Source organism: Candida oxycetoniae (assembly GCF_023343755.2).
Source record: "Candida oxycetoniae strain CBS 10844 chromosome Unknown scaffold3, whole genome shotgun sequence".
Classification (NCBI taxonomy): domain Eukaryota; kingdom Fungi; phylum Ascomycota; class Pichiomycetes; order Serinales; family Debaryomycetaceae; genus Lodderomyces; species Lodderomyces oxycetoniae.
The window spans coordinates 428,248-449,106 of record NW_026055368.1 but is presented as its reverse complement, the minus strand read 5'-3'; the positions used below and the strand labels follow the sequence as shown (position 1 = coordinate 449,106).

Sequence of the window (20,859 nt, the reverse complement as noted above, 5' to 3'; positions counted from 1 at the left end):
TTTGGTGATTTGCTCCACTTGATGTTATGGAGGGAACCTATAGCGCTAATATATATATATATATTAGCGATATCAGTTTTATATATCTTGCAAACTGGGCTTAATAGAAATGCACGAAAATGATTTTTAAAATCAAGAGTATCTATAATAGAAGAACTCTCATTTTAATACTTGTATGACCCATATACTGTATGCTTCATTAAACGGGCCTTAGTTGAACCATAAGTCATGTCTATTATTAGTTTTTGAAATAAACAACTTACCTAGGGTTGCTTACAATCTTGCTGAAGTAGAAAAAAAACTCATTATATGTATCTATTCAAAAGCTGTCTAGTCGATCATCAAACTTTCTTTGGTTCTACATTTAAGCCTTCAGCTGTTTTTTTACCTTTTCTTCTTTTCAAACTGAAAATGAAAAGTATAGAAATATTCATCTATTGAGTATCATTATGGTGAAAAATGTTGTAATGAATATTAATTTGGGCAGTTTCAGGGTAGTACAGTAATTTAACCATTTATAGAGAAAAAAGCAAAGAAAAATACTCAATGACAATCAGAAAGTCTTTCATTATATTATCTTTACCAAATACGTAGAAGCCAATTCTTATTATATTGAAATGAAATAACCGTAGGAGACAAGTTTACAATAAAGTATCGAAAAGCAACAATAACATATAAATCTAGGCCTTCAACAAATAGAGGAAGGACATGAAAAAAAAATTACAGAAACGTGTAGCAATAGATCTGGGATGAAGAAAAACTTGTCTAACATCAGGGCTATTAAAAAAGATTCCTGATGAATTGCAAATTTGTTTTTTCTAATCACTCTCCCCATTGGAAGAGGGGAAGAAACAAAATAGAAAGAAAAAGTAAAAGGAAAGGGAGGGCAAGGAGGAGATGAATTTTTTTACGCAAGTTGATTTTGACCCCTTTTCCCTTTTCCCTTTTCCCTTTTCCCTTTTCCCCTTTCCTCAATTCGTAATCATTCATAAAAGAAGCTGCACAGTGCTTGATGTCAGTAACTAAATATCGTGCGACCTTCCTTCGTCATTTACAATTCTTTTTTGTTTTTTGGACGAGCTTATAGATAGTATTGGTTGCGAAAAAGAAAAGAACCAAAAGGAAAAAGCCAGTCATAACTTGCAAAAAAAAAAAAAGAAAAGAAAAGAAACAAAAAGGTTGATCCGATGAAATCATTATGTGTGATTGAAGAAGCAAAAATTGCAATCACTTCAGCTGAGCTAAGCCCAGCTGAAGTTTCAGTCGAGTCCCCCCTTTCAAAAATAGTTTCTAAAAAGTAACACTTTAGGTGAGAAACTATAATACAGCACTATAGTTCAGAAACCGAGAAAATCATACACCAGCTATTTTAAACGAGTTGGGATTTCATTTTGCTTGATTTCCGTTGTCAAGTTGGGATTTCATTTTGCTTGGTTTCCGTTGTCAAGTTGTCAAAGGCATGTCCAGTACATAACCGCTTTTTCGCTTGTACTATAAAACGGCTTTTCTTTTTTGAATTTATTCATCATATGTAGGTAACTTACGCAAAATCATATTTTAAGCTTCAGTGTCGACTTGGATTTGGGTGTGAAAATTTTTTTTTCCTCTCAAACTTAAACCTAGGTGCATCGCTTAATGTGCCAACGTATCTAATTTCGCATATACCGATAAAGAAAGAATAGGAGAAAACAAGTCAAATAAGCAAGACATTGTCCAAAATAACCGTCACAAGTTGCGGAGTGAAATAGCGATGCGCAATGGTGCGGACCCGACCCTTCTTTTCATGGTAGATACACGATATGTGAACCAGTGCTAGTAAATTGTATCAAGTAAACTATTTATTATCCCATTATCAACTGGGTTCGCTTATTTGTGCCATCAACTGAGCCCATCTGTGATTCCTCCTTTGGCTTCAACAAAGGAAAAAAAAAAATCCAAAAAAAAAAAGCTCTACAATTTCATCTCTATCTTCATTTTCGATTTCTTTTTTCATTCCATTAGCTTCATTACTTGTGGCAAAGGATCAAAAATTATTTTTCAATGTCCAAGCAACAAAGACACTATCGAGCAAAACGAGATAGTGTCGTACCAAGCTACTAAGTGTTGAAAACCTTTTTTTTCTTTAGGTTGTGTATTCAATACTCTAAACCTCTTTATTTCAAACGAGAAACTTTTTTCAGGTTCAAAGACAATTTGATATCTCTACCAAAATATAGTCTGCAAAAACAGTATATGCACCATAAATCCATATTTAGATGGAGCAGATTTGTTGACCAAGTACACGAACAAAATATTATGAACAATTATGTTAAATGCTTGTAATAAATAGTAAAGAGTAATATTTGACGCAGATGATTAATGTACGGGGATGATCTCATGTTTAGGTGTGTGTAGACAATAAATGAGTCCGAATTCTCGGGTGATAAAAAATGGTGATTATGGTGGTCCCTAATACATACTTCTAGATTGAGTATTGCCAATAAGATAATTTTGCATTGTAGAGAAAAAAAAAAAGAAAAAAGGAGAATGCGAGTAGAACCAACATGTGGGGAGATATTACTTTCCTTGCCTCATATTCAGAGTACTAGCTATTATTTGGATTTGACTGGCCTTGCTGGTTTACGGCCATTGTGAACTATTGTTCATGACGGAAATTCCATCTTGGATCTTGAATATTGTTACAGTTTAATAATATGCTTTTTTCCCTTTCTCAACTGAGGCGTGAAAAAACAGCAGACATGTACGATATTAGTATGTACAAGTTTAGCTCTGAAAAAGAACTAATCAACATTAACATAATATATGCCCTGAAATGAGACTATGAAATTAAATATTGTCAAACAAACCTAGAATCATAACTACACACTCAACTCACAAGAGGTGAAGAGTAAGCCGCTTACACACGAAATTACAAGAGTAAAATTTTTACATAAATCACGGTACAGTTTAAAAATAACGACTTACTATCTACTGGCACATTTCCATGATAATAACAAGGATGGTAGTTCTGAAGAGGACACACTTCCATGAAAATAATAACGATGGTTTCTGAAAGAGAACATATTTTCCTGAGATAATGGGGTAATTTGAAAAGGACACTTGTACTCAAGTGTTACTTGTCCCATGTACCCACTCTACTTTTAAATTAATTTGAACTAATTTACCCTCTTTTGGTAAAAACCCATATTGTATGTACAGGACACCACATCATCAAGTCGTTGAATACTTCAACCTATGTATTACGCTATGAATTTTTTTTCAGGGCGTGTACCAATAACAATTTCTAAAACAAAAAAGAAAAAAAAATTGAGAGTGTGTGTACAAGATGCGAACTTTGGCCATATGATTTTGTAAGATGGAGGCTTGTAAAATGACATTACTTTATTTGATAAAAAGCGTATAATGAAATTGCATTATTTGATAAAAAACGTATAATGACATTGCTTTATTTGATGAAAAGCGTTTTATATTGCCCTTGAAATGAAACGCTTTTCACTCTCAGACCCGTGTCGGGAGAAACCCCTGTTCTGATGATAAAACTTGGTATATCTTTCTACACTGCTTTTTTTTTCCTCACCGCCCCCAATTTTGATCTTTTTTTTTTTCTATTAACTATGTCAAACTTGCGTGCGTGTGTGTGTATTGCCTCTTTAAAGTTTAAACAGGGGTCAAGATTGCAAAAAAAAAAAAAAATGTATTTTTCAATTTAGCGATTCTAGACGCACATGGTAGCTCTATTTAGCATCTCTACGTCGAGTCGTGCAATTTTTAATCTGTGAGACTAGAGCGGCGTGCGTTAGCTAGTAAACTTTTCTTTCTTTTTGTTCTTGGAGCTTTCAGCATAACGCTTTGTTTATTAAAAAAAAAAAGAAAAGCAATAATGGTTTCGATCTTACTTACTAAAGGAGACTGAAGCTTAGGTACTGAATTGTATCTTTGGATATAATAGATTCATTCATTTTTGCCACCGTATATAATATTTTGCTGTTAAAATATAAAATGTACAAAGTACTTCTACTAGGGCCTGACATAAATGCAGGATACACCACAATATTATTGTTTGTGTAAGTGTTCAATTGTGTTTATTGTGTAGGAGTTCAATTGTGGGTATTGTATGTGTGTCAATTTCGCAACTTGTGAAATTTCTTTTCTTTTTTATTTAGTTTTTTTTTTTTCATTAGTGTCAGATTTGGACAACATATAAACACTACATCACAATATATGCAATTTGCTAAAAGAAGAAATCGATCATTAATGCAATATTGCACATAAATTTAAGGTTAGATCACAACAAGATGTATAAATATCACAACATTTCTTTCTACTTCAAACGTTCATGTTGTTTTCTATCAAAAAATTCTTTCTTTTTTTTTTTTCCCCTTCCTTTCACTATATCGACCAAATTTGATTTCACTCATTTAGTATCACACGCTAGGATCTTTTACTTTTCCTTGTGCAACAACCAACCAACTATTGTCTTTCCTTAAATCAAGATTAGAAACTTAGGCGTTTACTAAGCTTCAAATTATATCCAATCTTTTTATCATAGTTTTATTGTTGATATCCTTTAATTTTTTATTTTTTTTTTTTTAAGTAGTTGAGATAAAAAATGAAAACTTCAGTTTTGAGTTTGTTGACTATTGCTGCTGCTGCTTTAGCGGCTCCTGCATCTCACCAACATCATCAACACCACCAACACCAAAAGAGAGCTGTTGTTACTCAAATTGTTTATGTTGACTCTAAAGGTAACACTCTTTCCGGTCCATCTGCTTCAGCTCACCCAGTACTTGCTGAAATTTCAACTTCAGCTACTATTCAAGCCCCAGCTGCCGAAACTACCCAAGATGAAGCAAAAACCACTTCTTCTTCTTCATCATCAGTTGAAGAATCAACCTCAACTGATGCTCCAGCTTCATCTGAAACTCCTTCATCAGGACAAGGTTCAATTGCCGGTGACTTATCTGCCTTTGCCGATCCATCTGAAAAATTCCAAGACGGTGTTTACTCATGTGATTCCGTTCCAGTTGGTCAAGGTGTTATCGCTGTTGATTGGATTTCAGGTTTAGAGGGAGGTTGGACCACGGTTATGAATGAGAAAGGTGATACTTCATCAAACTGTAAAGATGGCTACTACTGCTCATACGCTTGTCAAGCTGGTATGTCCAAAACTCAATGGCCATCTAATCAACCAGACAGTGGTATTTCCGTTGGTGGTTTATACTGTAAGAATGGAAAATTGTATAGATCCAACCCCAACGAAGACTACTTGTGTGCATGGGGAGCAAACAATGTTGAGTTTGACTCTCAAATTTCCAAAGATGTTGCCATTTGCAGAACTGATTATCCAGGTTCTGAAAATATGAACATTCCAACCTTGTTATCTGCTGGTGGTGATGCTCCTGTTTCAGTTGTTGATAGCGACAATTACTACACTTGGAAGGGAGGTAAAACTTCTACCCAATACTATGTTAACAATGCTGGTGTATCTATTGAAGATGGATGCATTTGGGGTACTGCAAGTTCCGGTGTTGGTAATTGGGCTCCAGTTGTTTTGGGTGCTGGAACCACTGGAGGAAAAACTTACTTGTCATTGATTCCAAATCCTAACAATAAGGAAAAACCAAATTACAACGTCAAGATTGTTGGTGATGATGTTAATGGTGCTTGTAAGTACGAAAATGGCCAATACAACGGTAGTGGCTCTGATGGATGTACAGTTACTGTCAACTCAGGTAAAGCCAAATTTGTCTTTTATTAAAGAGGAAAATAAATTTCAATCAAATTTCTTTTTTTCTTTCTTTTGTGATTGTTTTTTGGTGCCATATTTTGTTCCCTTTTTTTTATATATATATATTTTCATTCAGCTTGGGGATTACTGTTAACCTCATCATCGTTGTATGATTGAGAGGACAGTAGGTTACCAAAGATAAAGGGAAGGAATGTGTGATTATAGTTTTATTTTTTTTTTTTATTCAACTGTTTTTCTATTATGATAACCGTTATCTTCGATTGGTTGTATTACTCGTATATATGTTCTTCTTTTTTTATTATATATTTGGTACCATTTATTTTGTATCTACAATTTTAATTGTAGAAAGAGTTTTATTCTTGTTATGTATGGAGTAGGTTAGTCCCTTTTATCCAAATGCTAGTGTATTGCAATAACTTATAATCAATTCATTATTTGTCTTGAACAAATTGTATAGATCACCGATTTTTTCATCGGGATTTGGTTCAAACGAGTTTTGAATATATAAATGAAATGGTGCCTTTTGTTTTAATTTTTGACATAGAAATTTGTTAATAGTTGATACTGTTTGGGTAGTAGATATTTTAAATACTTTTGGAACAATTCCTCTAGTTGAACCAATGGGTTGAAACCGTAGACTAATTTTATTACTTTCAATAGCTAGTTTTTGCTCCCCCTCCTCCCCTTTTCCCTCCTCCCCCTTCTCTTTAGCACTAGTTTTACTAAATACCAATGTCTTTAATCTCTCATGATGTATTTGTTCGTTTATAGTTTGTTCTAATTTCTGTTGACGACTAATTGGTAACTGGTCTAGAATAATCGAAGTCGATATCGGTATCATGGGTTTGGGTCTGGTATCGTCGTCTTCAATCTGTTGTATATTTGCATTTTCTTCCAATGAAGAGGATAAACTAGAGGATTTTTCAGTATCTGACTTTGATTCTGAGTCTGAATCTGACTGTCGTATAATCGATGACATGGTTCTTTACAAATTATACCTTGCTTGGAACAAAAGAATCTATTACCAACACTCTTGTTGTCTCCTTTTCTTTCTCTCTTCCTTCTTTTCCTCTCTTCTTTCCTCCTTTACCTCTCAACCTGTCCCTTTCCTCTTTGCTCTTCACTCTCGCGATTGCGCGCTACATCAACGAGCCCCGAAAAAAAAAAAAAATGAAGAACATCCAATTGTAATGCTGATACAGAACCACTAGTCATCTGAACCCCCCCCCCCTCTAGGTGTTGCGAGACTTTGTTGTTATGGCAGATGAGAGCATTCATGAATTGACTTCAACGTCAAATTCAATCACTAGTGAGTCTACTCTAAAGGAGGTACCCGAACAAGCACAATTCGATCAAGTGCTTGAGAATATAGAATCTGGTGCTAGAGATGCTGTTGAAAGCAAGGATTATTTATCATACAGTACGTTGTTGGATATCTATCTTCAAGAACCAAAGAGATATAGCAAAGAGCAAAGAGAGCTCTTATTGGAATGTGTATTGAAAACTTTGGAGAAGAACCCCGAATTGACTTTTGAGATTGGATGGGATTTACCATCGATAATAATTGCTTATGTTGACTCAGATTTCGATTTTTCAGTTGGAATAAGAAAAGCTCCATGCATTTACAAAGTGTTGAAAATTTTCGAAGTGCTCGCTAAAGAAGGTAATCCAAAGGAGCTTTTTTTGAAAAGCTGTGAGCTATTGGAAACTTTGAATGTGAACCTCGAAGATAAGGTAGACGATTACGTACAACTCCAGCAGGAGAATTTCTTTGACATTAAAGTGTACTGCGTGAATGAATTGATCGATGCAAGTATGAAAAAGATACGTACACTTTATCCTTCTAGATTCGTTGCGATGGCGGTGGCATCATTTATCAATTTGGTTTACAACCTTAATCAGTCATCCTGTTCAATTGAAAATTACCGTTTTGTTTTGCGAAGAGCATACGTTTTTGTAAGAAACTATTCCGGATTACCAGAACCAAGTGACCTTTCCCAACACTCAAAAGAAGACCTTGAACGAGTTCGGCTGGATGAAGCATACTTGCAGAGAAAATTATTAACAGGATTTCTGACTAATATAATCACAATCTGTACAAAGTGCCATGCTGATGGATTTGCGTTGGATCATTTTTGCAGATTGCAAAAACGCTCTGGAAAAACACCGATTTACGACTTTGAGTATCAAAACGCGATAATGGATAGATGGGTAGAATTGGCCAACCTGTTTGATTTGTATTTGAAAAATATTTTTGAGAAATTTATCAAGGAGACTAATGACTTATTTAGACAAGTAGAACTAAATGCGGATGACGCTACTGAGATGTTATTCGAAAAATGTATTGTTGATTATCAAAACAATATATACACGAATGTGGTGAACACTACAGCGACCACTATTAACAATTCAATATTGGGTGAGTTAATTCTATTCACTGCCTCAGCGATGAGAAAAGAGCAACAGCAGCAAGAGCAACAGCAACAGCAGCACATGCATGGAGTCAGCATCGAGTTCAGAGACGTCATTTATATGGCCTTGAGGTTAGTCATCCCACAGATGGTGCAATCTGCATATAACCATAAAACAGTACAAGATGTTGTTTTGTATTGGATATGGTTTGTATTGTCTCAAAAAGAGATATATCCAAAAAAGAGCAGTAGTATTCAGATAGACATAGCCTCAACACCAAAAGTGTTCTTGCTTGTTTTTTACCAACTGCTACTATTTATTCTAACAGATAACGACACCCCCGTAGCAAGGTACATGATTCTCACTTTACTCACGAAATTGCTATATTTAAGCCCCGAATCAATAGGTTATGAATTTATTAAGGACACATTAGAGAACTGCCCTTATGAGTCGGTCCGCCCAGCTTTAATTGGAACATTTAAAGAATTGTTGTTGATTCTGCGAAACGATGATGATGTGGTCGAAGATTTGAATTTGGATAAAGCTTCTTTGGGGAGTACAAATTCAGGTGGTGCTTCCTCTTCTTCACCACCATCACCACCACCACCGCCAAAATTACCACCAAGACAATCCTCAATTAGTTATGGAAAACATTACACTTTGAATAAAGAAAAGCTCAGTGATATGTTAGAATTGATGCTCATGGCACATTCAAATTGTATTGTAGTTAAAGACAAAGAAGTTCTGATAGACTCAAAGAAATTGTCCACTTTAGCTGCATACTTGAACTTTTTTGTAGGACTCAAGAGGCATAATGTGGTTGTTGAAAATAAGAACAAAATTGAGAAAGTATTGAGTATAATAGAAAAGGATCTAACGCAGGTAAAAGAGCATAACGCTAATCAATTTGAGAAAAACGCAGCTGCTATGCTTCAACTCACGATTGAGAGATTCAGAGAATAAGCAAAGAAGAAAAGGCGTATCTTGCAATTTTAACGTATGTGTTTACTGTAAAATATCTTACTGACTGTTTATTGTTTGTTTGTTTGTTTGTTTCATTTCATTTCATTTTTTTGACTTGGACGACCCCTTCTTCCCGGAATTTCGATCATCTATAAGTGGTCCCCAATAAACAAAAAAACCTTCTTTTGTTGTTGAAATCTCTTCCTCCATCTGCAATTCAATATCATCGATAAATGGATCCTCAAAATCGTATTTACCAACTTTTCGAATCATTCTAATCTCGTGTTGTCGTACCAACTGTTCCTCTGTTAGTTCTTTTCCTCTTGGCTGTACTGGTAATTGGTATCCTGCTGAAGTTGTGTTCTGTTGCTTTTCTTGATCATCTATCAAATCGTCATCGTCGTCATTATCATCTTCATCTTCATCGTCAATCATATCGTCAATTATATCTATAGCTGACTTAGCCTTGGGATGTATCACTGACCAACCATACTTATCTTCAGCTAATTTCAATACATTTACAACAACTTCGGCTTTACCAGGTTGTGGATTTTTTGGATCTAAAAGAGGTATATTCAATGCAATAATGGGAGTTTCAATTTTTTCCTTTTCCTTTTCCTTTTCCTTTTCCTTTTCCTTTCCAATAGATGGTTTCTCCAGAGTCGATCTATCCAGGATTGGTTTCTCCAGAGTTGATCTATCCAGGATTGATGTCTCCAAAGTTGGTTTGTCCAACCTCTTTTTCGCATTTTCCTCATTCAACAAAGAGACAGCCGTAAATGATGATAATGCTGTTTCTTCATTCACAACGTCAGCTTCTTGAGGATTTAACAAATCAATTACTGACGGTGCTGATAGTTTCACAACAGGCCGGCTATCGGATTTTTCAGTCGTCATCCCCGGTTGCAATGGTTTCTTGATCGGGACGTCAGATGCAGCAGCTTGCTTTCGTAGTATTTGTTGAAATTGCAGTGGTGTCAGCTGTTGACGCGAAAGCAGAGCCGGCGATTGTTGCAATTCTGGTGTTTGTTTCCGCTTTTTCGAATCAAATACTGTAAAGGAGCTTTTTCTTTTCAAAAGGTTATGATTAGCCAGTACCTCGTTTGACTGCAATGGAGTCAAAGGAGGAGCTGGTGAGGGGGAAGATGTACTATGGCCATCGTCCAAATTGATAATCGAGTTTATCGACGTCTTGCTTTTCGATTGTGCTTGCACAAGTGATGAAGAAACAGGATCGAGGTGAAATTTTGTTTGGAACCTTTTCACTTGACTAGCTAGATTTTTGGGCAACTTTTTTGGCGCAAGTGGTAGTGGTAATGATTGTTGTGATTGTTGTGATTGTTGTTGTGCAGCTGTTGTTGTCGTCGCCAGCGCCAGCGGTTTTGAGTTGAGCAGCCGACTTGGCTCATAAACTGAAGTTGTTTTAGCGATAGCTCTTGATGCAAGAAAGCCCTTTTTAAGTTTGGTGAGTTGGATCGGAGCAACTTCACTTACCGTCAATGAGTCTGAGTCTGAAGCGTTGAACGACGTTTGATACTTGGAAACAAGTAGCTGGATCGGCGAAATTGTACTTTTGGTGGGAGGTGCACAAGGTGCAGGTTTTTTCTTCAATACTGGTTGGCTTTTCAGTATTGGAGACAAAGCGCTGTTTCCATTGGAACTATTTGAGGGCGTTGAGTCTAATAACGAAGAAATTGATACATTTCGACTATTAACCTGTGACATAGGAAAGATATATCCCAACAAGACCAAATACAACCAGCCCACTAGTAAAAAAATTAATTTGGTTGCAAATTAATCAAATTGAGGGTAAAAGGATATTTCGTTTAACAACTCTTGATGAGAAAACCGCTATTGCCAAAGTAAGTCTTATGTTGGTATATAGAAAATTTTTCTCTATGAGTTTTTGTTTTTTTTAATTTTTTGGGTGGGCGGGGGAGATTAACTGCGAGAGTGGGAAAGTGAGAGGGTGTGTGAGGATGTGTGTGAGAGAGAGAATTTAGTATTGGCTGTTTCAATCTCCACGCTACATTTTTTTATCTCTCGCAGTGTTTTAACTAAACTCGATTTTGTTGGCCATTAATTAGGACATTGTTAACTATGGTCATTTTTAGCAAGAAAGAGCGAGAAAAAAAAAAAAAAAAAAAAAAAAAAAAAAAAAAAAAAAAAAAAAAAACAAAAAANAAAAAAAAAAAAAAAAAAAAAAAAAAAAAAAAAAAAAAAGAAAAAAAAAAGAACAAAAGACCTACAAAAGGAAGAGTGAGAACAGGCGAAAAAAGATTTTTATTGTTTTATAACTGAACTGCGCGCGCGCGTACACCAGTAGTAGTAGCCTCTGTGTGTGGGGGGGGGGGGCCGCGCGGTAGCGCAAACATAAATTGCAACCTCATGCAGCTGGTAGCGATGAAAAGTATTTGGCTTGTACTAAGAGATGAGAGGCAAAAGTGTGTGTCCCTTCTGCATGCTCTAGCTATATTCAGGTGACAATATCTCGCTCTGCTCGATAGTGGGGAACCACTGACTAGTGACACTATTACCAAATATGGGTGAAATGTTGTTTTATACATTTGCCTCGAATCTTTTCTTCTGCTTATGCTTTATATCTATATTATTGTTCGTCAAGTTTTTATGTTCTTTTCCTTTATTTTTCTTTTTTGAATCTTTTTTTTTTTTTGTTTCTAACAACATGTGCTCGATCCTTGAGTACCTTGCTCATTATTTTCAATACTTATATCTATCGTCTCCGACTTATTAGACGTCTGGAGCTCCCCACCGTTCGCTTCGTCTTCCTCGCTATTAAACTCAGGCAATGCTTGTGCAATTTTCTTGAACAATAATTTCACATTGTGATTAGCTTTTGTTGATGTTTCAATGAAAAATTTCGAGCCAATTTTATTGTGCAACTGCTCAACATCCTCTACACTCACTTGTCGCTTTTCATTTGCTAAATCCAGCTTATTTCCTACTAACACAATAATCACATCGTCTCCTCTCTCTATTTTCACATCCTTGATCCATTTGTCCAAATTTGTAAACGATTTTTTGTTGGTGATATCATAACAAATAACAGCAACATGGGAGTCTCGTATATATGATGGTATCAATGACCTGAATCTCTCTTGACCTGCTGTATCCCACAACTGTAACCGAATAGTCTTACCCTCTTCGAGGTACATAGTTTTGCTCAAAAAGTCTATTCCAATAGTCGTCGCATATGTTTCGTCAAATGTGTCATACATGAACCGCGTTATCAAAGATGTCTTTCCCACACTCTGATCTCCCAAAAATACAATCTTGTATTTTTTGAGAATATTTGACTTATCTGAATTCATATTGAACAAAAGAAGAGGGGTAAAAAAGAACAAAAACTTGAGAATGTGTAAGCCCCTTGTGGCAATGAGTATCTGCTTACTTAATCAATGACTATTCTACCGTTGACTTATCCACTTTATTCTTCCTCTTTTCTTGGTCTGACTCCGAGTCTGACTGGTCAACGGTTTTCAATCACTTTGATTTCTTTGATTGTTCTTTGATTTTTTCTATTTTTTTTTTTTTTCCTACAAAGCAGACAATGTTAATTTTTCGCTTTTAAAGAGAAGAAAAAACTGTTTTGTAATTGGGGACCATACCAGAGTTTGAGTTGGACTTTGCATTCCCAAGAGAATAAAGCATTCACAAGCACTCCAGGAGAGGAGGGAAGGGGGAGCATAAGTTATTTGAGTTTGTTAAACCAATTTAAAGCTTCAAGTTTAATTGCATCATCACTTTTTCTTTTTGAAATTAAATGGACGACGCGGAATTGAGAGCTATAAGAGAGGCTCGTATGGCCGAGCTACAAAAAAACGCAGCTAGCGGTATCGGCCCAGGATCTTCTCAACAGCTGCAGCTGCTGCTGCAGCAGCAATCTGCAGCTAATGATATGGCGGCCACTATTTTGGGAAGGGTTTTAAATAATGAAGCTAGGGAAAGGCTAAGTAGGGTTAGAATGGTACGCCCTGATAGAGCACAAGCAGTTGAGGAGTATATCATCAAACTATACTCAATGGGCCAGATAAATGGCAAATTATTAGAAAAGGATATTGTTAATATTTTAGACGGATTGAGCAGAGATTTGCAGGCAAAGAAGCAAACTAAGATTGTATATAATCGGAAACAACTTGACGACGAGGACGATGATGATTTTTTTGACTGAAGGAGGAAAAGTCGGGTAATGCTGAAGTAACTAGTATCCTTGTTGCTCCTACCTCATTCTATTGAAATAAATAGCTAAATGTATAAATTACAACTCTTCACTATCGGCACTATCGACACTATCGAGCAGAGTGAGATAGTGGAGTCACACAGACTAGCTGCTACCGACACTATCAACACTATCGACACTATCGAGCGGAGCGAGATAGTGGAGCACACTAGCTGCCACTGACTCTATCGACACTATTGACACTATCGAGCAGAGCGAGCGCACTAGCTGCCACCAACACCATCGAGGAGAGCGAAATAGTGGAGTCGCACAGACTAGCTGCCACCCACATGCCTTCACAATAGCTTTAAAACCACCTCTAGTTACAAAACTCTCTCCATCCTCTTTGTCGTTCCTCCCAATTAGAACTGGCTAGCCATTACTACTATTACTACTGAAAAACGCGCCAGTACTGCTTACAACCTCTCTTTTACTTCTTGCACCTACCCATTACTGCTTACAACCTCTCTTTTACTTCTTGCACCTACCCATTACTGCTTACAACCTCTCTCTTACTTCTTGTAACCTCTCCTTTACCTATCAACTTTATAAAATGCCTCCCCCCCACAATAACCCTATATGGTCCTCCACACCAAACGCGCGAGATTCATCGCACTATATTTTTTTTTTTCTTTTATTTGTTTTCCTGTTCAATGCTCTTGTTTATGTTTTTCAATCTAGTTTAAAGATTCCAGAAGCAAGAACGGCGCACCTTTGAAGAGGCAACTAATTTATAGTCATGTCGAATATACAAGTAGTTGTACGATGTAGGGGAAGAAACCAGCAAGAGATCAAAGCAAAATCACCTATTGTACTTGAATTGGCCGATGATACTTATTCAATAAAGGAACCATATATTACGCTATCCAACACTATGGATTATGCCAATGCCAATAAAACCTTCACCACCGGCAGTAGCTCAAACACCTTCTTAGATGCTTGTAAGAAGACATATAAATTCGATCAAATATACGGGTCTCAAGCTGATCAGTCGCTTATTTTCGCAAATGTGGCAAGTCCGCTACTATGCGACTTTCTAAATGGCATAAATGTAACAATTTTGGCTTATGGTCAAACTGGAACCGGGAAAACGTATACAATGTGTGGGACCAGTAACCCAAATAGTTTAGACACTGTTGATTTGCCCGAGGTTGCAGGGATAATACCTAGATTGTTATGTGCACTTTTTGAGAAACTAGACTCTACAACAAATTCCGACTTTGCTGTCAAAGTGTCTTACTTGGAAATCTATAACGAAGAACTAATAGACTTGCTACAACAGCACAATAAAAAATTGAGAATACTTGAAAAAAATATCCTGGGTAAAGCAAGTCCTAACCACAAGGCAATTGCTGTACAGAACTTGACTGAATGTTGTGTGAGTAGCCACCACGAAGGAATGGAAATCTTGAGAGCGGGTCTAAAAAGAAGGAAAACTGCATCTACAAATATGAATGAAACCTCTTCACGATCACATACCATTTTTGGCATTCAGTTGTACCAGAAAGATCCCACGAATGACACTGTGTATAAGATATCAAAAATGAACTTGGTTGATTTGGCTGGCTCGGAAAATATCAGTCGATCGGGCTCTTTGGCAAAAGAAGCCGGCGGAATTAATCAGTCTTTGTTAACTTTGGGCAGAGTAATCAACACTTTGAACAACAACAACAAAAGCGAGTCAAAACATATACCGTATCGAGAGTCTAAACTTACATATCTACTACAGGACTCGCTCGGAGGAAACACCAAAACCACCTTGATCGCAACGGTTTCTCCGGCACAAATCAATGCCATGGAGACATGCTCAACCTTGGATTATGCTGCTAAAGCCAAGAACATAAAAAACCTTCCCCGAACGGGCCTTGATTCCGAAGTTCTTTTGAAAAGAACCTTAGTAAAAGACATGGCAAAAGAAATCAGTCAACTAAACCTTGATTTAAATGCAGCACGTAATAAAAATGGTATCTACATGGAGAAGGAAAAGTATAGTAAACTTCAAGAAGAACATGAATCACTTTATACGCAATTGAAAGAGCGTGATTTAGAGATAAAACTGTTGAGTGTCAAATGTGATTTATTGGCCAACTTGAACACTGAGCAAAAATTACAAACTGAAAAGCTGGTCTTGGTGATTAAGGAGTTGAAAGAGAAGGTGGAAACATTGGAGAAGCAACACAAAGAGACTGTAACGGCCAATGAAAATAGAAGGATTGAAATAGAATCATTGAGTCGACAATTGAGCACAACTAAAGAAGAATCCGAGCATACAGTTTCCCTGGTAAACTCGATAATCGCAAACTATCTACAGGCATCTTTGCGCATTCTTGAAGAAACAATGCAAGCTCAAATAGATTCTGGTATTCTGGTAAATCTCAATGAACTTTACAATAAATTCCAGTCTGAGTTACATCAATATATGGAGAAATCTAAGATGTCTCCAAATTTTTCAATTCTTTCAATTCAATCTAGTCTAGACTCTTTGCTACATTTACAAAAGCAAATGTTCAACAATGTCGAGAAGGTGATTACCAATATTGGAATTGCCAATAAAAAACTATTTGACCAGATAAAAACAAGTGGTTTACTACAAGTTGAAGAAGCCATTTGCACGAAACAGACAAGCACCATAAAGAACGATATTGGATGTTTAACGGAAAGCTTGAAATCAGCTTTAAGTAAAGAGATTGAGCAGTCGATGCAGAATATCTTGGAGAAAACGTCAGCAGTTATTCATCAAGAAATGTCAAAAGAAATATCCGCATTGTTAACTATTGAAACAGACTGGAAAAAACAAGTGCAAGACTCATTATTACCACTGCTGCTGTTGCTAAAAGAAAATTCTTGTGAAAAAAAAGTCAACCGAAATGAAACAACCCAACCAAATAATCAATTGAGGCGACGTGCCTCATCGTTGTCGCCTAAAAAGACAAAAATACCAATCATGCAACGACTGAGCACAAGTCTACTTGAAGATCAAAATAAAAGAAGAAAGGTTTGTATACAATAGGTTCTACTTTTCCTTATAGGTTTGAAAAATGTTTTTTCTTTTGTATATATAGCAATACTATAAAATAAAACCACCCTTTGTATTATTATACCTAATTACTATAACCCTTTATATTATTGCAATATCCCTACTCTCTAGTCAGTCCTACTCCGCTAGAAAGTGAAGCGAGCTAGTATCGCTACTCTCTACTCACCCCTACTCCGCTAACTCGCTTCGCTCGTTAGTCGACACTAGCACTAGTTTTGACGTTATCTCGGATTTAACAGAGAGTTATTTTTATTCATTTATTAACACCGAGGGTAGCGCTTATTAGAGAAGGCTTTGATGAGGTGTTAAAAACCCCAAGGTGAAGGAATCAACCAAGAACGTCTTGCCAGAGAAAGCGGGGGGACCTATTATAGGAGACAGGATACAGGATAAGGGAAAAGGGAAAAAAGTTAGCACGATATGTTGATTGACAAGACGACGCAGTATATTATTGGCTACAGTACTTTATCAGTTTTGCTACTAAGCTGGTCGGTACATGATTCTTTGAAAAAATCATACAACTATACCATGTTCCTAATTGAGATGACAGATGGTTTGAAATTGGGGATATTCTTAAATTTTGTCATATTCTTATTCCTTGTGGTGAACAAAATTCTCCAGTTGGTGCTATTTGGATCTTTGAGAATGATTGAAGTCGAGCACTTGTTTGAGAAATTACCCATTTTTGCAATCAATTTGTTTCTCAATTTAGCAACGGGGGATAACAATGTCATTTTGAACGTGTTTTTGATAGGCATAGCCATGAGCTTCAAAGTAATGCATATTATTATGCTTGACAGGTTGGATTTTTTAAATCTCCAGATTTTCAATATCGTGAATGATGATGACGATGAAAGATTTCAATCAATTGGCGTTTTGCAAATAGTCTTCCACTATTTGGGACTGATCAATTTTTGGTTGAACTTTATATTCATTGGAATCGATTTTGCTTTAGCAAAGATTTTAGTATATGACGTTTTCCAAGGTATTAACTCTGTCACCTGTCTTTTGTTTGGATTCCAATTTGCGGTTCAGGGCGTCGAGAATCTCACACATTTTGCAAAAGTGCTACTAAACTTTTACGAAATAGTGTTTTTCAAGATTAGAAAAAACTCAAGAAGAAGGGAGAGGGCACAGAATTTGAATATGGAGTCAAATGAAAATGAAAATGAAAATGAAATCGAAGAAGAAGAGGAAAATGAAAATGTCGAACCATCGGGTAATCTAGGAGAGAGCAATCAAGTATTTATGTTTGATGCTGATGACGATGATAGCGAAGTTGACATTGTTTGGGAGAGCAAGCCGTACTATAGCAAAGCTATTGACATTTCGTCTGCTTTATTGACAGCCATTGCCTACTTGTGTTTTATTTACCTTTTGACCTTTCATTCAGGAATTTCACTACCTTTATCAATGCTTCATGGTACTTATTCGTCTCTCAAGAAAGCATGGGTGCAAACATCTCAACTACTTGCATTTATTGAGTCCTCAAAAAGGTTGGATTACCAATTACCAAATGCCACCAAGGAGGACTTGGAAGAACTTGACAGTTTATGTATCATTTGTCGAGAGGACATGTATGCAGTGGAAGAGTACCAGAGATTATACCAAAAACCCCAATCTCCAAGGAGATGTGCAAAGAAATTACAGTGCAACCATATACTTCATTTGGGTTGTTTGAAGGAGTGGATGGAGAGATCTGATAGCTGCCCACTATGTAGAAGAAAGGTCTTTGGTGGGCCACCTCCGACTTTTAATCCTACCCCTCCAACTTCGGCCCAAGAGGCCCCTCCTCCTCCTCCTCCTCTTCCTCCTCAACAAGATATCCAACCAGAACAAGAACCACAACAAGCTGAACTGCCAGAACTGTTCAATGTGAGTGAGAACTTGAACTCACAAGTACCGGATTCCTCAAGAGAGAATAGTGCTATGTCAACAGGTACCACTCTGGAAACCAATTCTCAAAGTGCAGAAAACATGAACAATACATCCCATCCTTATCAACACCACACAAACATGTCTAGTTCTGAGCAAGGGTCACTTGACCGTTTAGAACCAACGAGAACAGTTCCATCATCACAATCCACCACATCTTCCTCTCCAGTAGTAAATGATGGGGGTGGAGGTGTTTTCCAATCCATAAGATTGCCCAGATCAGCACTTCTTCCTCCAGATTGGGTTTTACTTCCTCTTCAAAGAACCGAGGAAGAAGGGGTTGATTATAAGGTCAGCGTTTCTTTACAACATCAAGTGAATATGCAAATACGAAAACGAGATAATGATGGACAGCTAGAATGACTAGGAGGATAGTTAGATTATTTTCTTTATGAATTTTACGAACTAATAGAATTTCTTTTACAGTCTCTATCAAATTTGATTTTTTACACGAGTAAGGGAAAGTATTATAACCATTTCAATCTTCATCAGACTCAATTTGATCCCACTCGTCATCACCCTCATCATTATCTTCGTTTTTTCCAGCAATATCAGCTTCTTCTTTTTCTTTTTCTTCTTCTTCTTCTTCTTGAGTATTGTCGATTTGGTCCCATTCATCACTGTAATTTATTTCATCATTTGCTTCTTCATTGTATGTATCATCTGCTTGTTTAGAAAGTGCTTGCAACCCATTCTCGTTTTCTACCTCCTCTTCCTCCGTATCGATTGTAAAGTCCCAATTATTGTAAATGTTACCATTATTCCTTTTAGCAGTCTGTGAAGTTGCAATTTCGGTTTCTACTTCTCCTGAGTCATCAACATCCAAGTCTGATTGAAAATCACCCCACTCTTTTTCGTTGTTATTCACCTCGATAACTCTAGTATCATCATTGTCATTAAATCCATACATTGTTGTTGATTGACCGGTTGATGTATCCAATGGTCTTCCTTCCTGGTCTTCTTGCTCGTTTTTCTCATCGTCATCCGAGATAACACCCCACTCATTACCATCATCTTCTTCACTTGTAACATCACTAATCTCAATTTCATCAACAAAAGTTTTAGTTTTCCCAATAGTTTTAACTTTATCGTCAGCTTTCTTCAATTGATCATATATCTTCTCCCATTCCAGTTGCAATGTTTCCTTCATCACTTCAAACTTATGCTTACTACAGAGCTCTAAATTTTTGTTTATTTCGGTTCTTTTTAGTTGTATTGATTTTTCACATTTCTGGAAAGACATTGTCGCTTCCAGTGGATCCTCCTCCTGCGTCAAATAATTATTCACAACCTGACAGCATTCCCCCAAGTAACACAAGGCAGAGATGTAATATAATACCCCTTCTGAATGATACGGGGGCACTAACACAAGTTCCTTAATTTTATTCAAAGCAGTTTCGTATTCTTGTTTAACAAATAAATTCCATAATGAATTAATCAAGTATAGCGGAGTCAATGTTTTTGTGCCTGATCTCCATGCGGGTGCCAATGATGTCTTATCATTATTTTTGTAAAAGCTAGAATTTTGAGGAGTAATCATAAAAAAAGAATTCAAGTATTCATAAAATTTCTCAATCTTGTTATCGTATCCTCCGTTTGGATATTGCGTGGATAGATTTGTCAAAATCTCTATTCCTAAAGACCAGATAAGCCTGATATCAACTTGGGGGAATCTGGTTAACAAACAAAAGATTTTATATGCAAGTACCCAGTTTCGTCGCAAAATGTTCAAATGGAGTAAAGTGTTTAAATTCGTAATATGTTTACTCACTTCAGACAGCGAAGCGACTTCCACGGGCAATGTTTCCATCCCGCTAGATTGAATGAGAAAATTCGTTCTAGAAAGCTTCTCGTGACCATCAAATTGTGTTGTATAATGTTCCAATTTATTGGACATGATAATATCATATTCTTCAAACTTTTCATCATCTTCATTTGCAAATTCGGAATCAACATCACTTGCCGTCTCCAGTTGGATCTTCTTTAGAAGAGCAGCTACTTTGGTCCCTAGTTGCGAATCCGGATCCAATCCCGAGTGCAATTCCAAGCCCAATCCAGAGTCCAATCCCGAGTCCAGTTCCTGTTTATCCCCATTCTTTCGCTGTCTTTTTTTCTTCTTTTTCTTCTTTGACTCATTCGAGCCGTTGTGATATACTTCGTATGTCTCTTCTGGTTTCTCTTTCAGTTTGAGCTCATTATGGATTAACCTTTCAACAACTTTTCGTATCTTGGGCTGCCGTAGTTTACGTTGTTCTATCTTGGTTGAATTTCTATAAATATTTTCAAATTTCTTCAACTCTATATATTTGGATATTACTTGACGAGATTCTAGCGTCGCTCGCAGTCGTTTCTTGTGTGGATCTGTAATATCCTCAAAAATCATGGATGGCCAATATAGTCTACCATGTTTCTCTTCTTGCTATCGTACCATTAGCTAGCCTCTTTTCTATCTTTGTAAAAAGAAAGGTTTGTCTAACTTAGTCTTTCCAATTGAATTTTGAAAAATTCAATATCGAGATGATC

At 36.5% G+C, this 20,859-nt stretch overlaps 8 protein-coding genes across 8 annotated transcripts; 5 read left to right on the top strand and 3 right to left on the bottom strand. All coding sequences in view use genetic code 12, as the record gives it.

Annotated features, from left to right (window-relative positions):
• Positions 1 to 4,609: 4,609 nt before the first annotated feature.
• On the top strand, positions 4,610 to 5,758 carry SIM1 (SUN family protein; the record flags this gene model as incomplete). The annotated part of the gene is made up of 1 exon (XM_049322389.1): positions 4,610 to 5,758. One exon carries the CDS (start codon positions 4,610 to 4,612, stop codon positions 5,756 to 5,758), a length of 1,149 nt encoding a protein of 382 aa, XP_049181808.1.
• A 379-nt stretch (positions 5,759 to 6,137) lies between these two features.
• Positions 6,138 to 6,728, bottom strand: KGF56_001281 (uncharacterized protein; the record flags this gene model as incomplete). The annotated part of the gene is made up of 1 exon (XM_049322388.1): positions 6,138 to 6,728. One exon carries the CDS (start codon positions 6,726 to 6,728, stop codon positions 6,138 to 6,140), a length of 591 nt encoding a protein of 196 aa, XP_049181807.1.
• A 278-nt stretch (positions 6,729 to 7,006) lies between these two features.
• On the top strand, positions 7,007 to 9,124 carry YBP1 (Ybp1p; the record flags this gene model as incomplete). The annotated part of the gene is made up of 1 exon (XM_049322387.1): positions 7,007 to 9,124. The coding sequence occupies one exon, from the start codon at positions 7,007 to 7,009 to the stop codon at positions 9,122 to 9,124; it is 2,118 nt and encodes a 705-aa protein (XP_049181806.1).
• Positions 9,125 to 9,226: 102 nt separating this feature from the next.
• Positions 9,227 to 12,456, bottom strand: KGF56_001279 (Rab family GTPase; the record flags this gene model as incomplete). Its single annotated transcript, XM_049322385.1, has 2 exons — positions 9,227 to 10,803; positions 11,808 to 12,456. The coding sequence occupies 2 exons, from the start codon at positions 12,454 to 12,456 to the stop codon at positions 9,227 to 9,229; spliced, it is 2,226 nt and encodes a 741-aa protein (XP_049181805.1).
• Positions 12,457 to 12,908: 452 nt separating this feature from the next.
• KGF56_001278 (uncharacterized protein) lies at positions 12,909 to 13,316 on the top strand (the record flags this gene model as incomplete). The annotated part of the gene is made up of 1 exon (XM_049322384.1): positions 12,909 to 13,316. The coding sequence occupies one exon, from the start codon at positions 12,909 to 12,911 to the stop codon at positions 13,314 to 13,316; it is 408 nt and encodes a 135-aa protein (XP_049181804.1).
• A 787-nt stretch (positions 13,317 to 14,103) lies between these two features.
• Positions 14,104 to 16,374, top strand: KIP1 (Kip1p; the record flags this gene model as incomplete). The annotated part of the gene is made up of 1 exon (XM_049322383.1): positions 14,104 to 16,374. One exon carries the CDS (start codon positions 14,104 to 14,106, stop codon positions 16,372 to 16,374), a length of 2,271 nt encoding a protein of 756 aa, XP_049181803.1.
• A 555-nt stretch (positions 16,375 to 16,929) lies between these two features.
• Positions 16,930 to 18,699, top strand: KGF56_001276 (E3 ubiquitin-protein ligase; the record flags this gene model as incomplete). Its single annotated transcript, XM_049322382.1, has 1 exon — positions 16,930 to 18,699. One exon carries the CDS (start codon positions 16,930 to 16,932, stop codon positions 18,697 to 18,699), a length of 1,770 nt encoding a protein of 589 aa, XP_049181802.1.
• A 115-nt stretch (positions 18,700 to 18,814) lies between these two features.
• Positions 18,815 to 20,719, bottom strand: RRN11 (Rrn11p; the record flags this gene model as incomplete). The annotated part of the gene is made up of 1 exon (XM_049322381.1): positions 18,815 to 20,719. The coding sequence occupies one exon, from the start codon at positions 20,717 to 20,719 to the stop codon at positions 18,815 to 18,817; it is 1,905 nt and encodes a 634-aa protein (XP_049181801.1).
• Between the last annotated feature and the right edge of the window lie 140 nt (positions 20,720 to 20,859).